Consider the following 17926-nt stretch of genomic DNA (forward strand, 5'->3'; position numbering starts at 1 on the left):
TAGGTTTTTATTTTATTGCTATAATTGTGTGCATTTGTCACTTCGTTGTACTATGACAATTATGTAGTTTTATTTTGAAGGTTCTTTCCACCAACTTGATGTGAATCTCCCCGTTTGATCTTCAGGGTGGCGTCAAGGTGTTCCCAGCCCATGTTGGCTGTGTGCCTAATTACTGAATCATTAAGAGCAACCAATTATGTCGTAATCATGGTTAAAAATGATAATAGCATTTTATATTCTTCATGGCTGAACTAAGAGCTTTAAGGTGTGAGCTATGGATGGTTATAACAATCAAAATGATCATTGTTAAACTTAATTTAAATCCACCCAAATCAATGATATTCTTTCACCAAGAAAATAGTTCCTTGTGTACAGCGGCTGAACAAATTGGCAAGCCACAAAAATAAAAACACGGTTTATAGTAGTTAATAAATTGGTAACAGGAAGAAGGTTCTGTTTTTCCTCGAACACTGGCAACTTTTGGGACAGTATTATTATACATTTACAATATAATCCAAAAAAGCAGAAATTAGAAGGGGAATGTAAAGTAGCAAGTTTATTGCAGCATTTTTATTCTATTAACTGTGTAAATACTACATAGTTAAAATGTGAAACCAATTCACTCTTAATGCAATAATGAATACAATGTGGGGATGCTCTGCAACATCATTCTCTACACTGCCATTACTCCATAAGATTTTTTTTTCTTCTATTTACTCCTAATTGGCAAGAGTTCCCTAAGTTCACGATCTTACAGCTCAGCTCTATTGGCGTGAGCAATCCAGTCATTTCTGTAGCACATCAACATTCTCAATCAGTTGCAATGTTCCATGTCACAGACCCCATTCGGTTGCGATCCACATGAGGTAACTGATAATGACGAGCAGCTGACTGAGTGACTCCTCCCCATCCTGCAGCTCCTTGACGTCATACAGAGTCCCACCCAGCCTGCTGAGCCAGCCCTGACCAACCGGTTTTGCCTCCGCCAAACAACTTGTGTAGGCTGCTGTGAATCACAAGCAACTAAAAATAATCCAAGCCAAGAAGTCATTATGTCCATTTGAGAAAACAAGTGGCCTGACAAGCATTAGCAATAACATTAACCTCCACAGCATGTTTTAGAAAAAGGCTTTTATTCTTTTTGACAATATACACTTTTTTGTGCGGTGGCTGAGCAGTTTAATTATCTACAGACACAATAAGCAACAGGAGTACAGAGAAAAATGAAAAACAAAAAATGGCATTCAAGGAATAGAGGCAGATGCTGATTTCATACTGTAACATTATTAAAACCGGATAAAAAAAACACATTAACAAGTGAGTGTCACAGGGAGAGTGAGTAAAAGAGACCAACAAGAAGAGAAGAGCAGCGATTCTCCAGCCATCCATTCATTTCCCCTCAGTGGCCTTGTCTGATGACGATATCGGACATGTCATCGACCTTCACCAGCTCCAAATTCTACAAGAACACAACATATTTCACATTATACACTACAATAAATAGACACAAATATTTATAAATTAATTGTGCCACATGTCGAATTAAGACCATGTCAGTCAATTCCAGGCTGAATAATTCATTTAAGGTATGTACACATTTTCCCCTTCAAAATACTCTTTCTACATTCTTACTTTTAGGCATTTCATTTTATGCCTACAGTAAGATTATTCATTAAAAAGGTGAAGAACAATACTATGCAGCAGAATACATTACAGCGATGTTTTGATCATGTGCAATACTTTTCATATGCGATAGCTCTGAGTGTATATAACATAAAGACGAAGCCACGTAGCTAGATAAGCACAAAGACTGAAAACAGTTGGAAACAGTTAGTTGGACAACAATGCAATTTTCCCCTTATGCCTAACAAATACCCAGCCATGAAACAAAACGCACCTTTTCATTGGCAAGATGAAGCAGAGCAACAAAAGCCAGCGGCACCGACAGGTTCTGAGCCATCGTGTTGGGCAATCTGGATCCCCACGAAGAGACACAGGAAGGAGAAAGACAGAGATACACAATTAAATGTACATTTTATCAGTCATGGTATTCAAAACTAATGCCTTTAACCAAGTTGTAGTTTTTAGTTCTGCTGCTAGCTGGTTCACAGTTGGGTTCAAATAATGATCTGCCAGACACAAGATGTAAGTAAATACGCGTCTCACTAAATTCTGAAGCCTTTATGCTTCTTGGAAATGGGGCTGAGGTTCATTTCTGGAATATTCCAAAATCTAAGGGAGTCATGGGAAGCTTTGCAATCCTAAATTCCAGGTTGGCCAACAAACATGCGTCATCAATGTATCATTGTATACCGAGGCAGTTGCTATAGAAAGAGGCTAGAAGCTAATATATTGATTATATTGCGTTATATTGATTTCATTATCTGACTAATTATTTGAGTGTTTTTTTGAGTGCATTTATTGAGCAACCACTAAAAAAAACCTGTCCAGTGTCCGCAGGATGACTTTGACAACTGCTTGTTCTAGGTTTGCCTTTATTTGTTAGGTGGAGGCTTGTTGCTCGGTGAGGCGGATGTTGCTGCGACTTTCTGGAGAGAGCATTCACACCGTGGCTACTTCATCATAACCTCTCCTGTGTCATCGGACAGTTTCTATTTCTGCATCGTAGTTCTGCGGTTTTTATTGCATAACGGCTATGCACTAATCAGATTGCTTGATTAGTGATCCCCTTTAATGATGCAACTCTACATGTGCAAATCATTCTTCACAAATATATAGACATATTGGAGAAGAGACAGTTTATATCCCATCTTCCATATCCAAGTAGAAACCCAGATCCAACAACAGTGAAACTCTGGACCTATGTTTGCATGCCATGCTCTTTTGTCGTGTGATATTCGGTCATTATTGTGCCTCATTAGTGCCGTGCCATGGCAGGCATGGTAGGAGGTCTGCTCGTACCTTTGAAGCAGTGTCTTTGTGGTCTGACTGAAGACTTTGTCCCCACACACTTCTGGTTTCTCCACAGTATCTGCCTCCTGTAGGGAGCAATAAAACATAACTAGTAAAACAGAAGCTCACAGACAGACACAGCTGATCCTCTGACTGGCTGCATGTCTATCAGTGTAACTTACATCCGTGGGTTTCTCTGGGCTTTCAGTCAGAAGAGTCCACATGCTGTTCTTGAGTCTCTTCATGTCCATTTTCTTTGCCGTCTTAGCATAATTGATCTCTATTTTGTTGACCTGCAAAAACAAGCAATGATGTGAGTATAGGTATGTTAAACTGCTTGTGAAAACTTTAGGTTAAATCAGTCCAATTTGTGTTGAGTAGAATAATGTGTAAAATGTGCCCACAGGCTATTGGATTCTGTGTTTGTTACATTCAAAGTTGTTGAGTATAATAATCGTGTCTACGGACGGAACAATGTAAGATTTGACCACGCATCGGGATAAAAAACACACAGTAAGTTAATGCCGGTGAATTTTTGGTGAAGTATTTGTTTCTTATCAAAATGTGAGGTAAAGTGATTCTAGTGTGTTTTAGTGCCATTTTAAGCATTTAAAGTATATTTAGTTTTTCAAATATTATTATTCAATTTAATTTATTATTTTGGCCAGGATAATAGTGACTTCAAAGTTTCATGTCTTCCCATACCATTTGTATATCACTGCACCTGTACTGTAAGGACGACATTTTGAATATACTATTGTGCCAAGTTGATAAACTATTATTCCAGAAGCTTTCGATGGATGCTACCTCTAAAAAGCCACCTGTACAACAACACCATGTGTTCCTCACCCTGTGTGGTTCAGGTACCAGATCCTCCTCTCCGTAGGTTGAGACGCCCTCTTCATCTTGCGACGGCGGAGGTATACTGTCGCCTGAAGGCTGTGTATCATCTGAACCGGCAAACCCCTCGACATCATCATCACTGTCGCCCCCCTGAAGAGAAAAGCAGAAGGAAAAACAATTTGAAATGTGTTTTTTCGTCAGTTTTAATTGTTGATGACAATCGTCTCTTTGGTGCGTCACATTTATCAGATTCTACAGTACAGTGTTTGGTTCAGAAGTCGTTTTTCAGCCTAAAGAATCCCTAATGAGTGTGGGGCAGGGGCCGATAAAAGTTTGATTACTGTAAGCTGTCATATGCATTTGAGATTCTGCTCACACACTCTCAGTGTTATGTTCAATATTGATCAGCTGGAAGAGAGTTGTTTTGATGAAGGGACCGGGCCACAGATCTGCCTCTTTGACTGCTCTCCTCTTGTGATGCCATCACAACCAGACCGAACACAGGGACATGCTGTATAAATCCGGCCTGATCTACTGATAAAGCAATATCATCCCACCGCTGCTCAGTAGACAAAGCAAGTCTGTTCAAATACATTCAAATCAAAAAGATAAAAGCTAATTCAATCAAATGGCATATTCAAAAGTTCAGACCTGAAGACCGGGACAGAAGTTGGCTGTGTCGTTGGCGTTGTTGTAGTCGTAGTCTCCAATGCCTTCTCCGAGCTCTCCAGAGAGCCTTTTCTGGCCTTCTTGACTCAACTAAAGCAAACAAAACCAAACACATCCTTCTTAACACAACACAAACAATTTACATTGATATATTTAGTTATGGATTTGGCACAAATATTAACTGTAGCATGTCTCAAGTTTGTGAAAAGTCAAATTTCATATAAAGCCGACGACCACAAGCATTATGTGATCGTGGTACATTTTCTGCTGTTTGGGTGGTGGACTGGTGATAATGATGTCATGCTTCAGCCAGCATCTAACTCATATCAGCACCGAAGACGATTCTGTTTGTCCATGTCTACCTTTGACCACCGGCAGCGTCAGCTGAAAAATGAAGACTCACCGAGCTGGAGGGTTTGAGGCTGAGCTGGGAGAGCGTCTCTGGGGGGAACTTGAAGTCTGGTGGCAGAGTTGTTTTCTTATTGCTTGCACTGAGGGCCGACTTGCTGTTGGTGGTGGCAGCCTGCGAAGAGAAAGCTAACAATGTCAGGTTTGGTTCAGTTGTTGGGTTTTCTACACATGGCCCTTAATTTGATTGCATTTAGAGATGTTGTTCAGCGTCTCAAATCCCTACAGACAGTGATGTCACTTTTTAGCTGAATATTTTATTTGCAGACTATGTTTCTAATTTAACTGAATGTAATTACTAGAGACAGTTTTATCTCTACTTGTATCATATGTATTGTGGATAATTGTGCCAAAGCATCACCCAAGATCTCAGACCAGCAGATGTAGATGTTATGTCCATGACAGATGATTTAAGATTACCAGAGTAAATTCTAAAATGTTGTCAGGTCCAGGTCACATCTGGTTAATAGCTATAAATACATATACAGGACAGCAGAGTCACTTGCCATCTTCCACAAAAGAGTCAGGGTTCACTTTGATCGTAGCACTGTTGTTCTGAAGGTATGTTTGCTGAACAGCTACTACTTTACTCAGACGAGGATCTAACACTATTTTTTTTACTCTTACTTTATCAGCAATGATATGTTGTGGTTTCTTTCTTTTGACAAATTTACTTATTGTAAGTAAATTTGCTAAATGCCCTAAATGTAAATGTAATAAATGCCCACACTGCCCCTTTGTATATTTCTGGTCAACAAGCTATACAAGACATTTTTTATAGTCAAAATATGAACATCTTTGTTAATAAACGCAGATACATAACAATAACTGCAATTATCCCCAGAACTGTGGAGTTGTGTAGAAATAAGTCAGCTTAAGTGTCCTGAATGCCCGGATCAAACATAAAAGACTGCCAGAGCTGGAAAATGGGACACCAGCTATATCAAATATACATAAGTGTTGAATGCTGTGTTGCTATGGCTACTACACCAAGAAGTGGAAAAAACATCTGCCCAAAGGACAGAATAGCTGCCTTCCAACTTAATCTCACTAATTAACATGTTGTATACCATTCATTTCACACAAAAATGTATTAATTAGTGAGATTGGCTGTTTCCCCATTTCCAGGCTTTATGCCAAGCTAAGCCGACTGCCCTCTCTCACTATATATTAACCGTACTAATCGGAGTGGTATAAATATTTTCATTTAAAGGGAAACATTTCCAGTAGTTGTTACTGATGTTCTCTGTGGCACAGCTGCAAAACCTGTTCTTCCGCTTCCCAGTGACACACAGGAAGATGTCGACCTTGGAATGACAAACAGCGAGTGTTCTTACTCTTGTGGTGCGGAAGTAGGTGTCAAAGTTGACATCATCGTTGAAGTCAATTTCAAAGGTCTTCTTGGGCTTCCTTTTACGCGTCTCCTTATCTGGCATATGGTCCACTTAAACAACACAAAAGAGTTTAAGTACATGAAAACAGATAAATGTTTGCTGCACACATTCAGCAGAGAAGAAAATCATCTCAGTCACCAGAGAAAATTAAAGAAAAGAGAAACGTTTTTCTCTTTTGCTAAAAAATGAAATGCTAAAACACATAATAACATAATGTCTATACATTATGCTGCAGCATAACACAGCATCCACTGCTGCTACATTTAGGAAATTAAATGTAATGGGCAGGCGACTGAAACCACAAACACCCTGACAAGCTCCACATAAATATCACAGATATATATACACCAGTATAGCACTAGTCTGCCTAGATGCATCAAGTACATTAACATATAATAAGAAGTAACATTTCTTGTTCTTCTTTACTCCGAAACCTCCATTGTCTCCAATTATGTGTTAAACGATGTTACTTTTGACTCACACTTGTGCTTTGGCTTGAACTGCCAGTAGCCGGGTCCAGCCCACGTGGCCATTGTCCTGGGGCTGAAGTAGGAATACTCCCTGGGCTGGGAGGACAGCTGCAGACACATAGTGGTGATGTCTCCCTCTCCGATGGGAATCACGTCCCTGTGCCAACATCACACCAGCGTGAGAAACCATTCAAACCAGCAAGCAGACACAAATCAGCCTTCCGCAAATTGAAGGTGTAGGAGTTGAATTTTGACCCATTCAGTGTGGTCTTACATACCTACCTGTGATAATCGGCAATGCAATTACTTTACACCCTTTATTACATAATGCATTTCAGACGTGTAAGCTGAAGGACAGATTAAGAAGAACAGGCTGTATAACTTAACTAACACAAGGTACAAACAGCATTAAAAGAGCAGTAGGATAGAAAATTGTGCAGAAATGATACAAAGAAAAGAGCCATCTCTCGTAACTTGAACCTGAGATTGTAAAAAGTATTAAACAGAAAAATCAATGAATCAGAACATCTGTGGTCAAAGAGTGAGTTTATCTACTTCTCAGTAGAAGACACAATCAATGTTCAAATGCCCTCCATCGTACCTTCCTTTGCCGGAGCCAGATGCCTCACAACCCTCCTTGAACTCTTTGCATCTCTCCTCATAGTCACCCCCTCCATCCTCATAGTCGCCGTCAAAGTCAGGACAGTCGTCTTCTTCTGGCTCAGGCTCAGCGTTCACATCAAACACGTGTTCGCCTTGCTTCATCTTCTCCAAGAGCTGATTCATGGTCTGGAGGAAGTACAAGTAAAATCTGTTCATTTTTCCAAGGAAATTTACCTGCAGGATTTTTTTTAGGGATGTCAGGTTAGCAACAAGTCACAAACATAATTGGTTCAAATTAATGAAACATATAGCGTGATGCCCCTGGAAAAACAAAATACGTCCACACTTTGCACAGATTTTCTAGCAGGTGTCATCCTCCATTTCATATATTCCTATACTGATAGATCAAAAGGGCATGCAACAAGCTGATTTTAAAAGCACCCTCTGCTGGACCAAAAGGCAAACTACATACAGCAGGTTGAACTTAAAGACTGTAAATTAAAGTTTAAGTTTTCTTCACATTCAAAAGTGAAAAAAGTGACACCTATAAGAAAGAGGTCAGCGCCAAGATGCACAAGTTGTAGCTATAGTTCAATGAAATGCCAATACCACAGTTAAAAAAACGGATAACATTTTCAGCTGCAGGTTTCTACCAACAAGGTTTGTTTTAAGAATTTCATAGAATTATAGAAGAATGGTTTTAAATATCACGACCATACAGGCCAAAGTATGAAAGACGATAGAAAACCAGTGGAAGTGTGTTTGTGTATGTGTATGTATGTATATATATATATTGACAGCGGTGACAGTATTTGCTATTGTTCTGATGATGCCGACAGTAATTCCACAGAAAGATGAATAAACACATCCTGCAGCACAATCCACTGTCACATCTATCAGACTTTAGTCAAAAGGTGTATAACGTCTCCCAGTCGCATTCACAAATATTTTAGAGGCAGCATCACATTAAATTACATGTTTTGAGGAAACTAACCGTAATGCTTTTTAAGACTGGCTCAGGAGGAAATGGCTCAGTGCTGAACATGCCGAAAGGCCTATGTGACAGATTCTCTGTGTCTGCTACTCCATATTATAACCTCAGGTCAGTTACACTATTAAAGAAATATTAAATCTGGTAATGTCAGGAGTACACGCTAAACAACAGGATCAAACGTTTCTGTCTGTTCTTTTCCGCCAGATGGAAAACTTATCAGAGGAATATCATCATTTTACAAACAATTTATAACATTAGGTTAGGTGGATAAATGATTTCTCTGACCTGCTCAGGGTTCCAGCTAGTGAAAGAGAAATCCTGCAGCGAGGGACAGATGGAGCTTTTCTCCTGTGAACGTTGCAGTCCGGCTGGTAGAAAAAAAAAACAAACAAAAAAAACACAGAAACATGTTAAAAGACTGTTTGGACCCCAGCTTCCTGTTCTTTTTTTAATCCAACTCTCTCCACAATGCCCATCACACGTTTGAAACGTTCCTCTCAGCCAGAGATGAATCACAAAGTATTTTCGACAAATGTACTTATTGTAAGTTGCTTTGGACAAAAGCGTCTGCTAAATGCCCTAAATGTAAATGATATTAGGCAACTGAACCAAACAAACTAATTTAACATTATTTAAACATTTAAAACAATTTGGGACGAAAGCAACTTTACTTGGTGTGTTCAAAGCATTTCCACTACCATTTGAACATTAATATTAATACAATCCTGCTGATAACTTGGCCATTTCAGATGGCAGTGTTATGTTATATTCTGATAGCCTGTAGTTAGAACAAAAGGAGAATGCTGATATCATTTTCCAGTTTAACACAAGCTCTTCCTCCACATTTGACTTTTTTTTCTTCTCATTTTCCATGTTTTTAATGACTGAAAAATCAGACGCGTGGCAACCCCACCAAAGATGACACATAGCTAGGTGGCACTCAGGTTTAGCACCTCACAATGTATGTACAGGAAATGAAAGAAACCATTTTCTGTGTGCCTGGTAAATCATTTTTACCCTTGAATGGGGATGCGGGGACTCCCTGTGGAGGTGGAGGAGAGTATGAGGGGCAGGACTGCAGGAGGGTCATGTAGGAGGGAAACAGCAACTCGCAGCGACTGTTCTCACTGAAGAGAACAGACAGGAAGACGCCGGCCGTGCTGCTCTCATCAAACGACGAGGCCATCCGCTGAAACATGGGGTCCACCTGGGTGGATAGGTAGAACAGTCGATCCAGTTGACAGTCATACTATAACAGTACCAAACTTACAATATATAATGCACTGACTTCAGAGTGAAATGTCTTTTGGTTATCTGAGCACAAGGATCAGACGGGTATGTAAAGGTGAGGCAGGCACCTTCAGACAAACATCTCAATTTCCAATGAAAGCTTAGAGACTCATGTCTAATCATTATCTTCATCATCAAACAAGAACTTATCGGTCCTCAGTCAAACATTTAGTGGATATGAGGTGATTACTTTAATTGGCCTACACTCAATTAACCTTTGAACTGGCTGTGCCATCGGCATGATTGAGAGTAGCTCCTGATGTGCAGGTGGCTCCTCTGCCATCAGTAAATTAATGTGTGTAAATGAGTTAAATAGACTGAATGTAGTGTAAAGCGCCTTGAGAATAAAGCGGTATACTTAAAACTGCAATGAGAAATTGTATGTCCAAGGTTAATATGGAGGGGAAATCATTCATCTATTTCTTGTGTGTGTTGACATGAAAAGTGACTGCACGTTCAGCATCGTGTCACCCCGGGTGTCGTTTGAACTAACATCGTTCTATAAAGATAACACCTTACCCCACACTTCCTCTCAGACTCGGCACTATTGATGTTGCTGAGGTTCTGCTCTACTGTCTTCTTAGGAGGTCTCTTTTTCTTTGGCTGCTTGGCAGTCACTTCCCCATCACCATCTCCGTCCTCCTCCTGCGGGCCATGGTCTGCACACGCACAAACAGAGAGAGAGAGACAAAAAATAAAATCAGAAAACTTTAGATAATGTTTAAATATTGGAACAATGTGGGTAGAGCGCAGTTTACACTCTGCATCCTAGCTGCAGTGTAATTATCTATTCAAAAGAAATCCAACAATGTATGAAAGTAAAAGAAAATCACATTGACGAGGCTCTCACCTTCTCCTGGCTTGGTCTCAGCCCCCAGGCCACCCAGCACTCTGTAGGCATCAGCATGAACAGCATCCACCCTCACAGCATAGATCTTTGTACTGGCATCCAAAGTGCCAGCTGCCACCTTAAGGATGACACACACAGAATAGTCAGGTCAAGTCAATTTTATTTACAGTATTTAGCCTAATATCACACATTTTTTCATACAAACCTTGAAGTTTGTGAGCTCAGAATCCTTCTGTTTGAGAATATCAGCCATGTAATCAATCAGATGCAGACCAAATGCATTTTTGGTGGTGATTTTCTGCCAAAAGCGGGGGAAAAACATTTTATTATTGATGACATTTTCCCTTCCAGGCCATTAGACTCAATTTCAAAAGTAAAATATAAACAAGCACAATCATCAAGCACAGGGAGAGAAAAACACACCATTTACACTTCTAGTGTAATTACCGAGATACTTCAATGACTTCTTAAGGCTTTACCTGTGATCCAGATACTGATACAATAAATAAATAAATATACACATACACACAGTGCAGTGCACATATACTCACATTCTCCGTGGAGAGTTTTATGCAGGTGGAGTAATGCTCTGAGATCTGTGCATTTGACAGCTTGGGCACGGCAGCAGGAGTCCCTGTGACACTGCATACATAAATGAGATTATCTTCGAAAAGTCCTTCAAACACCACATGACGGACTTTCACCAAAGTCGTGCTTGTAACACAGTCAAAAGCATTACTCTTCACAGCTTACCTATGAGATGCAGAGTCATTAAAGGAGGAGTCAGTGGCAGTTTGAAGGTCAATGACCCTTGACCTTCGGCGCTGACGTCGTTCCTGCTCATCATCATTGCCGGGGAAGGCTGCCAGCAGCGGGGTGCTGCAGGCTGCAGGGGACAGACCCTTATTCTTCAAGGAGGAGGCTGTCCATCCTTGACGTATCCGGGAGACTGGTGTGGAGGCTGCACTCATCTTAGCTGGAGACACAATCACAGGGGCTACATGTTGATACACTTCAAAGTCTTCACCCTAAAGAAAAATACCTGAGATCATGTGTGTGTATGTATATATATAAATAATCACAAGTTTAAAAGTCAAGTTCTGCACACTTCACTCCAGACATACATAAGTTGAAGATATAAACAGTAGATTTCTAGTGAAAAATGCAAGAGAAGCTGTTGAACGAAGCGATTGTCCTAATTAGATCTAAATCTTGACATTATAACCTTCAATTACATGTTACCATGTTTGCTGGAAAGATGCCCACTTTAGTAAATATGCCTTTAATGCCAAGGTTTGGATACATTTCAGTCACATAATGCGATTCATTTCCAATATACTTTTCTTTAGAGCGTGCTGCTTTGTTGGTCCACCTATGTATCTAGACCCCGTCCTTTCTGATGTAAGTTAAGGCTAGCTGTAAAGTAAGCTATAACGTAATCTTAACTTTAGCCAGAACGACAGAACGCACATAAACAAAAGGACCACAGCGGCTCCTTAACTTTAACTTAGCTCTAACGTGATTTAAGTTGGAGCTAATGTGTTTTCCGAGAAAGCAAAATGTTATTTTAACACATCACAAGAAAGCTAAACGTTCTAATAACTCGTTGAAGCCGAACAAATCAACCAAAACACAAACGGTGATCGTCTCTATACATGTTAGCTGATAACGTCACCCATGCTAACTTTACACGCACCACCGCTAGCTTTGGCTAGCATGAGCTAATATGAAAGTGTTTTCTCTACCATTGTTAGCTGACTGGCTTACTGAGACACACAGTCGTCACCACAAAACTTACCTAGTCCACTCAGTGTAGCTCAAATTGTGTAAAATCTTGCGCCTCGATATTATTTGTCATACAGCAACCAGAGAACAGAGGACGCTGTAGTTTTTCTTCCTGTACAGCGTTTGAATTTTTGCGCCGAACGGTTTACGTAATACAACGTACGTGATGACGTTAGGCCACGCCCACTCTGGGTTATTTTGGAGTGACTCACGAGTATGGAAAAACAAAGCTTTACTAAACTAATACAGTTTAATGCCACGTTGATTTATAGCGACGTTTGTGTTTATGTTATGCATCCCTTTTTTGGTTTTATTATTATTATTGTTTGTTGCTGTTATTTTATAATTATTATTGTTATATGCATATTTATTTAATTAAATACTTTTTTGTTTTATCACCAAGACCAATCATTTTGTGTGACTGTTGCAACCAAATAAATATGTGTTTCTTCAGAATGTGTGTTTTTTGCTACTTGCATAATAGATAAAAAAAAGTTGTTTATAGGGCTCATTTAACACTTGATAGTAATAACATTGTATTGCCATGACACAATGACATAATCTGCCTGCCCTGCACATTTCCCCCATTCTTTTAAGCAGTTAATTCTTTTGATGAACAGGTCATGATCACAGATAATTTGATGAGTCCTGTGATTGTCTGGGTGGTCTGTTCTCTCACCAGCACAATTATTCAGGCAGTAATTGGAGGCAATGTGGAAACGTTGCTGAAACAGTGTTCCTCATAATCCTGTCAGATCAGACAGGATAGGATGGCGGGCTGGAGGGTACTCGGGTGAGACAAAACAAAACTAATATCAGCATTATTCCCATATGTATAATTCCCCTTTGTTTAATCAAAATCCAAATCGCCTCCGAGACAAGTCGGATTTCATTTTTTTCAATGTTTTTATGTTAATTTACACCTAGCCAGTGGGTGACTTTCGGGGGTTTACTTGTTCGTCTATTTTTCAGCAATTAAAGTGGAGAGTGGAAATCTGCAGATTCTCACAATTGAGTATTACGATGACGTCTCTTTCAAGACCATGGAAATTGGCAATAATTGTTATGCAAGTGGAAAAGATGTCCTGATCCTATTTACTCTGTTATATGTTTCTAACAATAATTCATTTTATCTCAAATATATCTTCCAGGAAACTGGAATATATGTTGAACATAGAAGAAACATAGCTGCTCACTAGGTGGCAGTAAAAAATAAGGCTCCATGGCAACTTACACACTACGGCACTGGAGCGGCAGTTGGGTCTGTTTCCTCTATTTGCTAATTAAAATGTAATTTTCCAGAAAAAACTCTGAAGTGTCCCCTTCCTGACTCCAACTATATATTTGCTTTAGCCCACAGGATGTCTGGCTTATTGCTGTCTCTGAGACAGTTTCAACCAAAACAGAGACCAGGAGGATCCAGGCTGTAAAAACAATCATCATTTTACCCTATGCTTGCAAAAATGTAAATATCAGAATTTCTTTTCCCCAGTAAGCGCCTTGGATCTCAAAGAGAACATCTTGCTCCCGGTGTCTCAGCCAGTATATAATCCTTTTTGTTATGCAACTTTTTCTGAGGTCATAGAACTGTAAAGTCATTTACATAAAGCCAATTGCTCCCAAGACAGAGTCTTGAATCTTTCAATCTTCAGGTTAAGTCACCTGTTTTCACAGTGTACTTGCCTTTGCTTATTATGATATGACTTAATAAAGAGATTCATGTAAGCCCTTTGACTGGACATCTGTTTTGGACGCTCTGGTGCCTGGAATTATGTATGCGTATGACGGTGAACCAACATAATTCATCCTCTGACACTAGTGTTAGTTAAACTGCATATTCAGAGACAGAAGCCAATGCATTTCTAGTTTCCTATAAATTCATACACTCTTAATCTCCTGTTGAAAGACTGTCGTAGAATTTGGTCTCGGTTGTGGTTTTAACTATGACATAGGCAAACCCTCTGTGTGTGTGTGTGTGTGTGTGTGTGTGTGCGTGTGTGTGTGTGCTGTGAAACCTCTAATGTCTTAAAGGAGAAGCACTTCAGTGTGATATATAGTCATGCCATTAAAAGTGGGGGTGTGTGTGTATGTGTGTGTGTGTGATGTATATGCAGGCCCTATATTTAAACCACATGAACACGTAAGAACAGACATACACATTCATGTCAGCATGCCAAATGGAAGAAAAGCATTTATCTCTTCAACGGAAGCCTCTGCTTGTTTTAAACAGCGATGGCAATGTGATTGATTTTCCCTGTCAGGTCATTGATGGGACATGATGAGAATTATTAAATGACTCATCTTTCTCTGCCCTCTCTGCTTCTCTGTCATCTTAATTTTCTTTACGGCGTAGTTGTCAAGACTGAGCATTTCTTGATTGAAGCTATTTTTAACAATAAACACAAGCACAATGATCTTGTTGGTTCAGGGTTAATGGGGCACTTAACATTAGCACACTCAAACAATATGCAGGCCACTGAGGGCCTTTACTAGATTGTGTTGCAAACTTACATCTGCTTGGCTGCGGCGCCAGGCTTTAGTCCAAGTCGTCGAAGGAGATTTACTGTACCGGTCTAATGAAATTACAAAAAGCAGGGATCTGCTGTGATTGAGAATGGGCTCAAAGGGTTGTTAAAACAAGGGCAGACTGAAGTAGTAGGGGTCAAAGACCCGAGTAATGACTGTTTGTTTAAACATGCTGCAGATTTGGTTAGAATAAAAGTCACGTGGAAATGCAGAATACATCATCATTTTATTAAGCCTTCAGGTAGTTGTATTGAACATCCTTAAATGTGTGGTATTACACCCTCTAGCACATCTAAAGGTACAACTTTGTATCAAAAATATTAAAGTATGCAATAAACAGACTGATTTTGACCAGTAAAGGTGGAAATGTTGGATTTAAAATGTTTTGACGTGGGCAAACATTGGTTTGTAGACTCCGGTTTTGAAGCCTGGAGTTTGGCATTTTGACCAACACCATCTTGGATTTTGGCCGTTGTCTTCTTGGAATTTTTGCAACCAATAAACGGAATAGACCATATTTCAAGGAGCACAAGTGGATCTGATGAACACAAGCGGCAGAGCGACACCTTGAACAGCAACCTTACTGGATCTGGATCCATCTGGATTCTGGTGTGAAGCTGTTTAGAAAGTTAGCTTCATAATTCACGTTAACTTTACAGCTAAGTGTGAAAGTCATCTTAGAGTTGCTAATTGTGTTGTTAGTGTGGCACAATATTTTTATGTATATATTTTGCAGCGTTTACTTGGGAGGCAGCCTTAAAAATTAAATGACTCCTAGGAAATTCATAACATCCTTTGAAATGTTTCGCTGCATACCCACGGGGAATTTGAAGGTAAATCGTGCACACTCTGTAATGACACCAAAGAGCTCCATCATCAACATCTGAATAACCCAAGAGTGATTCCATGAATACTGATGGCTCATATCCGGAAAAAGCAGGTGGCAGCAGTCCAACCATTGATTTGATTTCTCGATCTACTGATTAGAGGTAAAAAAAACTGTGATGAGCAAGTCTGACGTGAGCTTATTTACTGTCGAACCCAGGATTCTGCTTTATGGACTCGCCCGAGGCTGATCAGACAGAAAATCCTGTTCGATTTTAATGACAGGCATGCAGTTAGAATCAATGACGCTTCTGTGTGCACCGTAAAGCTCTTCAAATTGGTCCTGTGCAGCTTGGGATTAATGACATCATTTGTCACACATGCTACATATGATAAGCACCTTCATTCTGACTCGTGCTTCGGAAATGTGCAGCTGCTTTGTTGTTAAGAGAATCGTGGCTTTTGTTGCATTTACTTCTGGTGAATCCGAAAAAGAGTTATGAAAAAATGCTAAGTTAAAGCAGACTCAAAGCAGCATGTAACAGAGGGGCATTTTAGTTCCCAGGCAACTCAGCAAGATGAATAAATGGCCATCGCACTTCTATAATTGTGCAGGAAAGGCCAGTGAAGAAGCGCCCACAATTTTGTACATCAGAGGGGGAAGGAGGGAGATGAACAGGAGCTCTGTCTGGACGTAATGTTGCAGAGAGAAAGGGAGCATTACAACAGGTCTGTGTGCAGCCTCTCACCACAGGAAGCTGCAACAAGCCTGCTCAGGACCTTTACACCATTCATCTTCCAGCACACCATTTGTCCCTGAGGAATAAGACGCACATGAATCCAATTGACCCGTTGCTGAGTGCATCGAGCGCAGACCGGCCAATCATAGCGTAACTCCTACCAGGGTCACTCTGACAACTACGCGGCTGAGCTTGATAGACTCGCGTGCAATGATTTCCAATTTTCTTCATTATTTTGTGCATTTCATGGTCAAACATTGTGTAGCAGTTTGAGCAGGACAGGTTGGAAGGAGAAAACTTGTTCCTATGTAAAAATCTGTGGAGCTAACATATGCAGAGGACATCTTTAACTAGCGTTAGCACTTTCATGCTACTGAAGGTATACTGAATGTTTACACAGGCTGCTTTCACTTTATTGTAACAGTCCACGGTGACTTCTGCACACGGAATTCTTTATTTTTCTACTTATTATGTCTTCCGGGTCAGAAAGTTTGGCCCTTAACCCCTTCAACATTTTTCAACTCCATTCAAACACAGAATATTCATCTCAATTGGGAATCGGCTGCGTGTATTTTTCTAATTGATTGATATCATTCATAATTTCAGAGATATTTAAAGTTTTTCAGCAATTTTTTCCCATTCAAGCAGATTACGGAATCTTTGAGAAATCCTCAATATTCACACTTTTTCAAGTATTTTCAAGCATCTAATCATTCACACTTCCAGATAGAAACTCCATTTAAACTGAAAGATTCCCAGGACTTTGATCTATAAAAGTTATCGTTATCTTTTTGTTATCTTTTATAGTTTTGGAAAAATCCCAGTCTAAGTTTTATGATTTTTTCAGTCCTGTTTTGAGTTTACAATTAGTGTGTATTGCACAGAACCTTCAGAGCCAGTGTGTGACATCATCGTTAGAGTGTAGCAGGTGGAAAACATGAGGCAAACTAAAAAAAGTTTTTATATATTCTGGACAAGTTTTCAAAGGCAGCAATCCGTATTTGGCTTCAGCTTGTCAACAGGGAGCATTCACAACCGCAAGTTTTTCAGAACTTGCCATCTCTAGTTGCCAGATTGTTCTTTGCCTCGATGCCAGGCCTTCCAGTGTTTACCCTTGGATTGATCTCCCAGTTTTGACTCTGCTTCACACTGACCATCCCTCCTGGTCTCTGTCACCATGAGTTTCTGGATTGCTGCTCCTGTGGTGGTTTTGACCCAGAGACTTTTGCTGTGAGTTTTTCTGGACTGTTTTTGGGTCCAACACAGCCGCGTGTCAGAGTCTCCCAGCATGCTCTCTCCCATAATGGTTGTTGTGTGCTAATCTTTTACCCCTGTAGGGAACAGAGCAGACATTATCATTTTACCAGCAGCACGGATTGTGGGAAGAGAAAGCCACGAGAAAAGGCAAGCAACAGCACAATAGCAGATTTGAGAGAGAGAAATGGAAATTAATTAAATGACAATAATCAGGGAAGCAAGATTCCGATATCATTATGTCAGGGAAATATGAATGAAAAAAGCTTGAGCTGTATGCTTGTATCCATGCTTGGTTTCCTCAAGGTAAAACATGACGATGTTTGTGGTGCCTTGGATTAAAAAACATGAAATGCATTTTC

General features: G+C 39.9%; 1 protein-coding gene across 1 annotated transcript; it reads right to left on the bottom strand.

The window, feature by feature from the left end:
* Positions 1–1127: 1127 nt before the first annotated feature.
* On the bottom strand, positions 1128–12353 carry ncaph (non-SMC condensin I complex, subunit H). Its single transcript, XM_084024724.1, has 18 exons — positions 12233–12353; positions 11188–11410; positions 10986–11076; positions 10640–10732; positions 10435–10552; positions 10104–10243; positions 9312–9501; positions 8580–8662; positions 7299–7486; positions 6709–6854; positions 6171–6277; positions 4829–4948; positions 4408–4515; positions 3763–3906; positions 3096–3206; positions 2923–2999; positions 1898–1973; positions 1128–1459 (listed from the first exon to the last, which is right to left on the bottom strand). The coding sequence occupies exons 2-18, from the start codon at positions 11403–11405 to the stop codon at positions 1400–1402; spliced, it is 2070 nt and encodes a 689-aa protein (XP_083880850.1). The 5' UTR covers positions 11406–11410; positions 12233–12353; the 3' UTR covers positions 1128–1399.
* Between the last annotated feature and the right edge of the window lie 5573 nt (positions 12354–17926).

This window comes from Eutrigla gurnardus (genome assembly GCF_963514095.1).
Source record: "Eutrigla gurnardus genome assembly, chromosome: 13".
NCBI classification, from domain to species: Eukaryota; Metazoa; Chordata; class Actinopteri; order Perciformes; family Triglidae; genus Eutrigla; species Eutrigla gurnardus.

Bases quoted from the DNA above. Each gene is read 5' to 3' on its own strand.
- ncaph (XM_084024724.1), bottom strand. From the start codon at position 11,405: ATGAGTGCAGCCTCCACACCAGTCTCCCGGATACGTCAAGGATGGACA. The intron at 7,487-8,579 runs GTCAGAGAAATC...TACTTCCTCCAG, and splicing joins CTAGCTGGAACCCTGAGCAG to ACCATGAATCAGCTCTTGGA. The intron at 3,207-3,762 runs GTGAGGAACACA...TTGTTTTTGCAG, and splicing joins TGGTACCTGAACCACACAGG to GTCAACAAAATAGAGATCAA.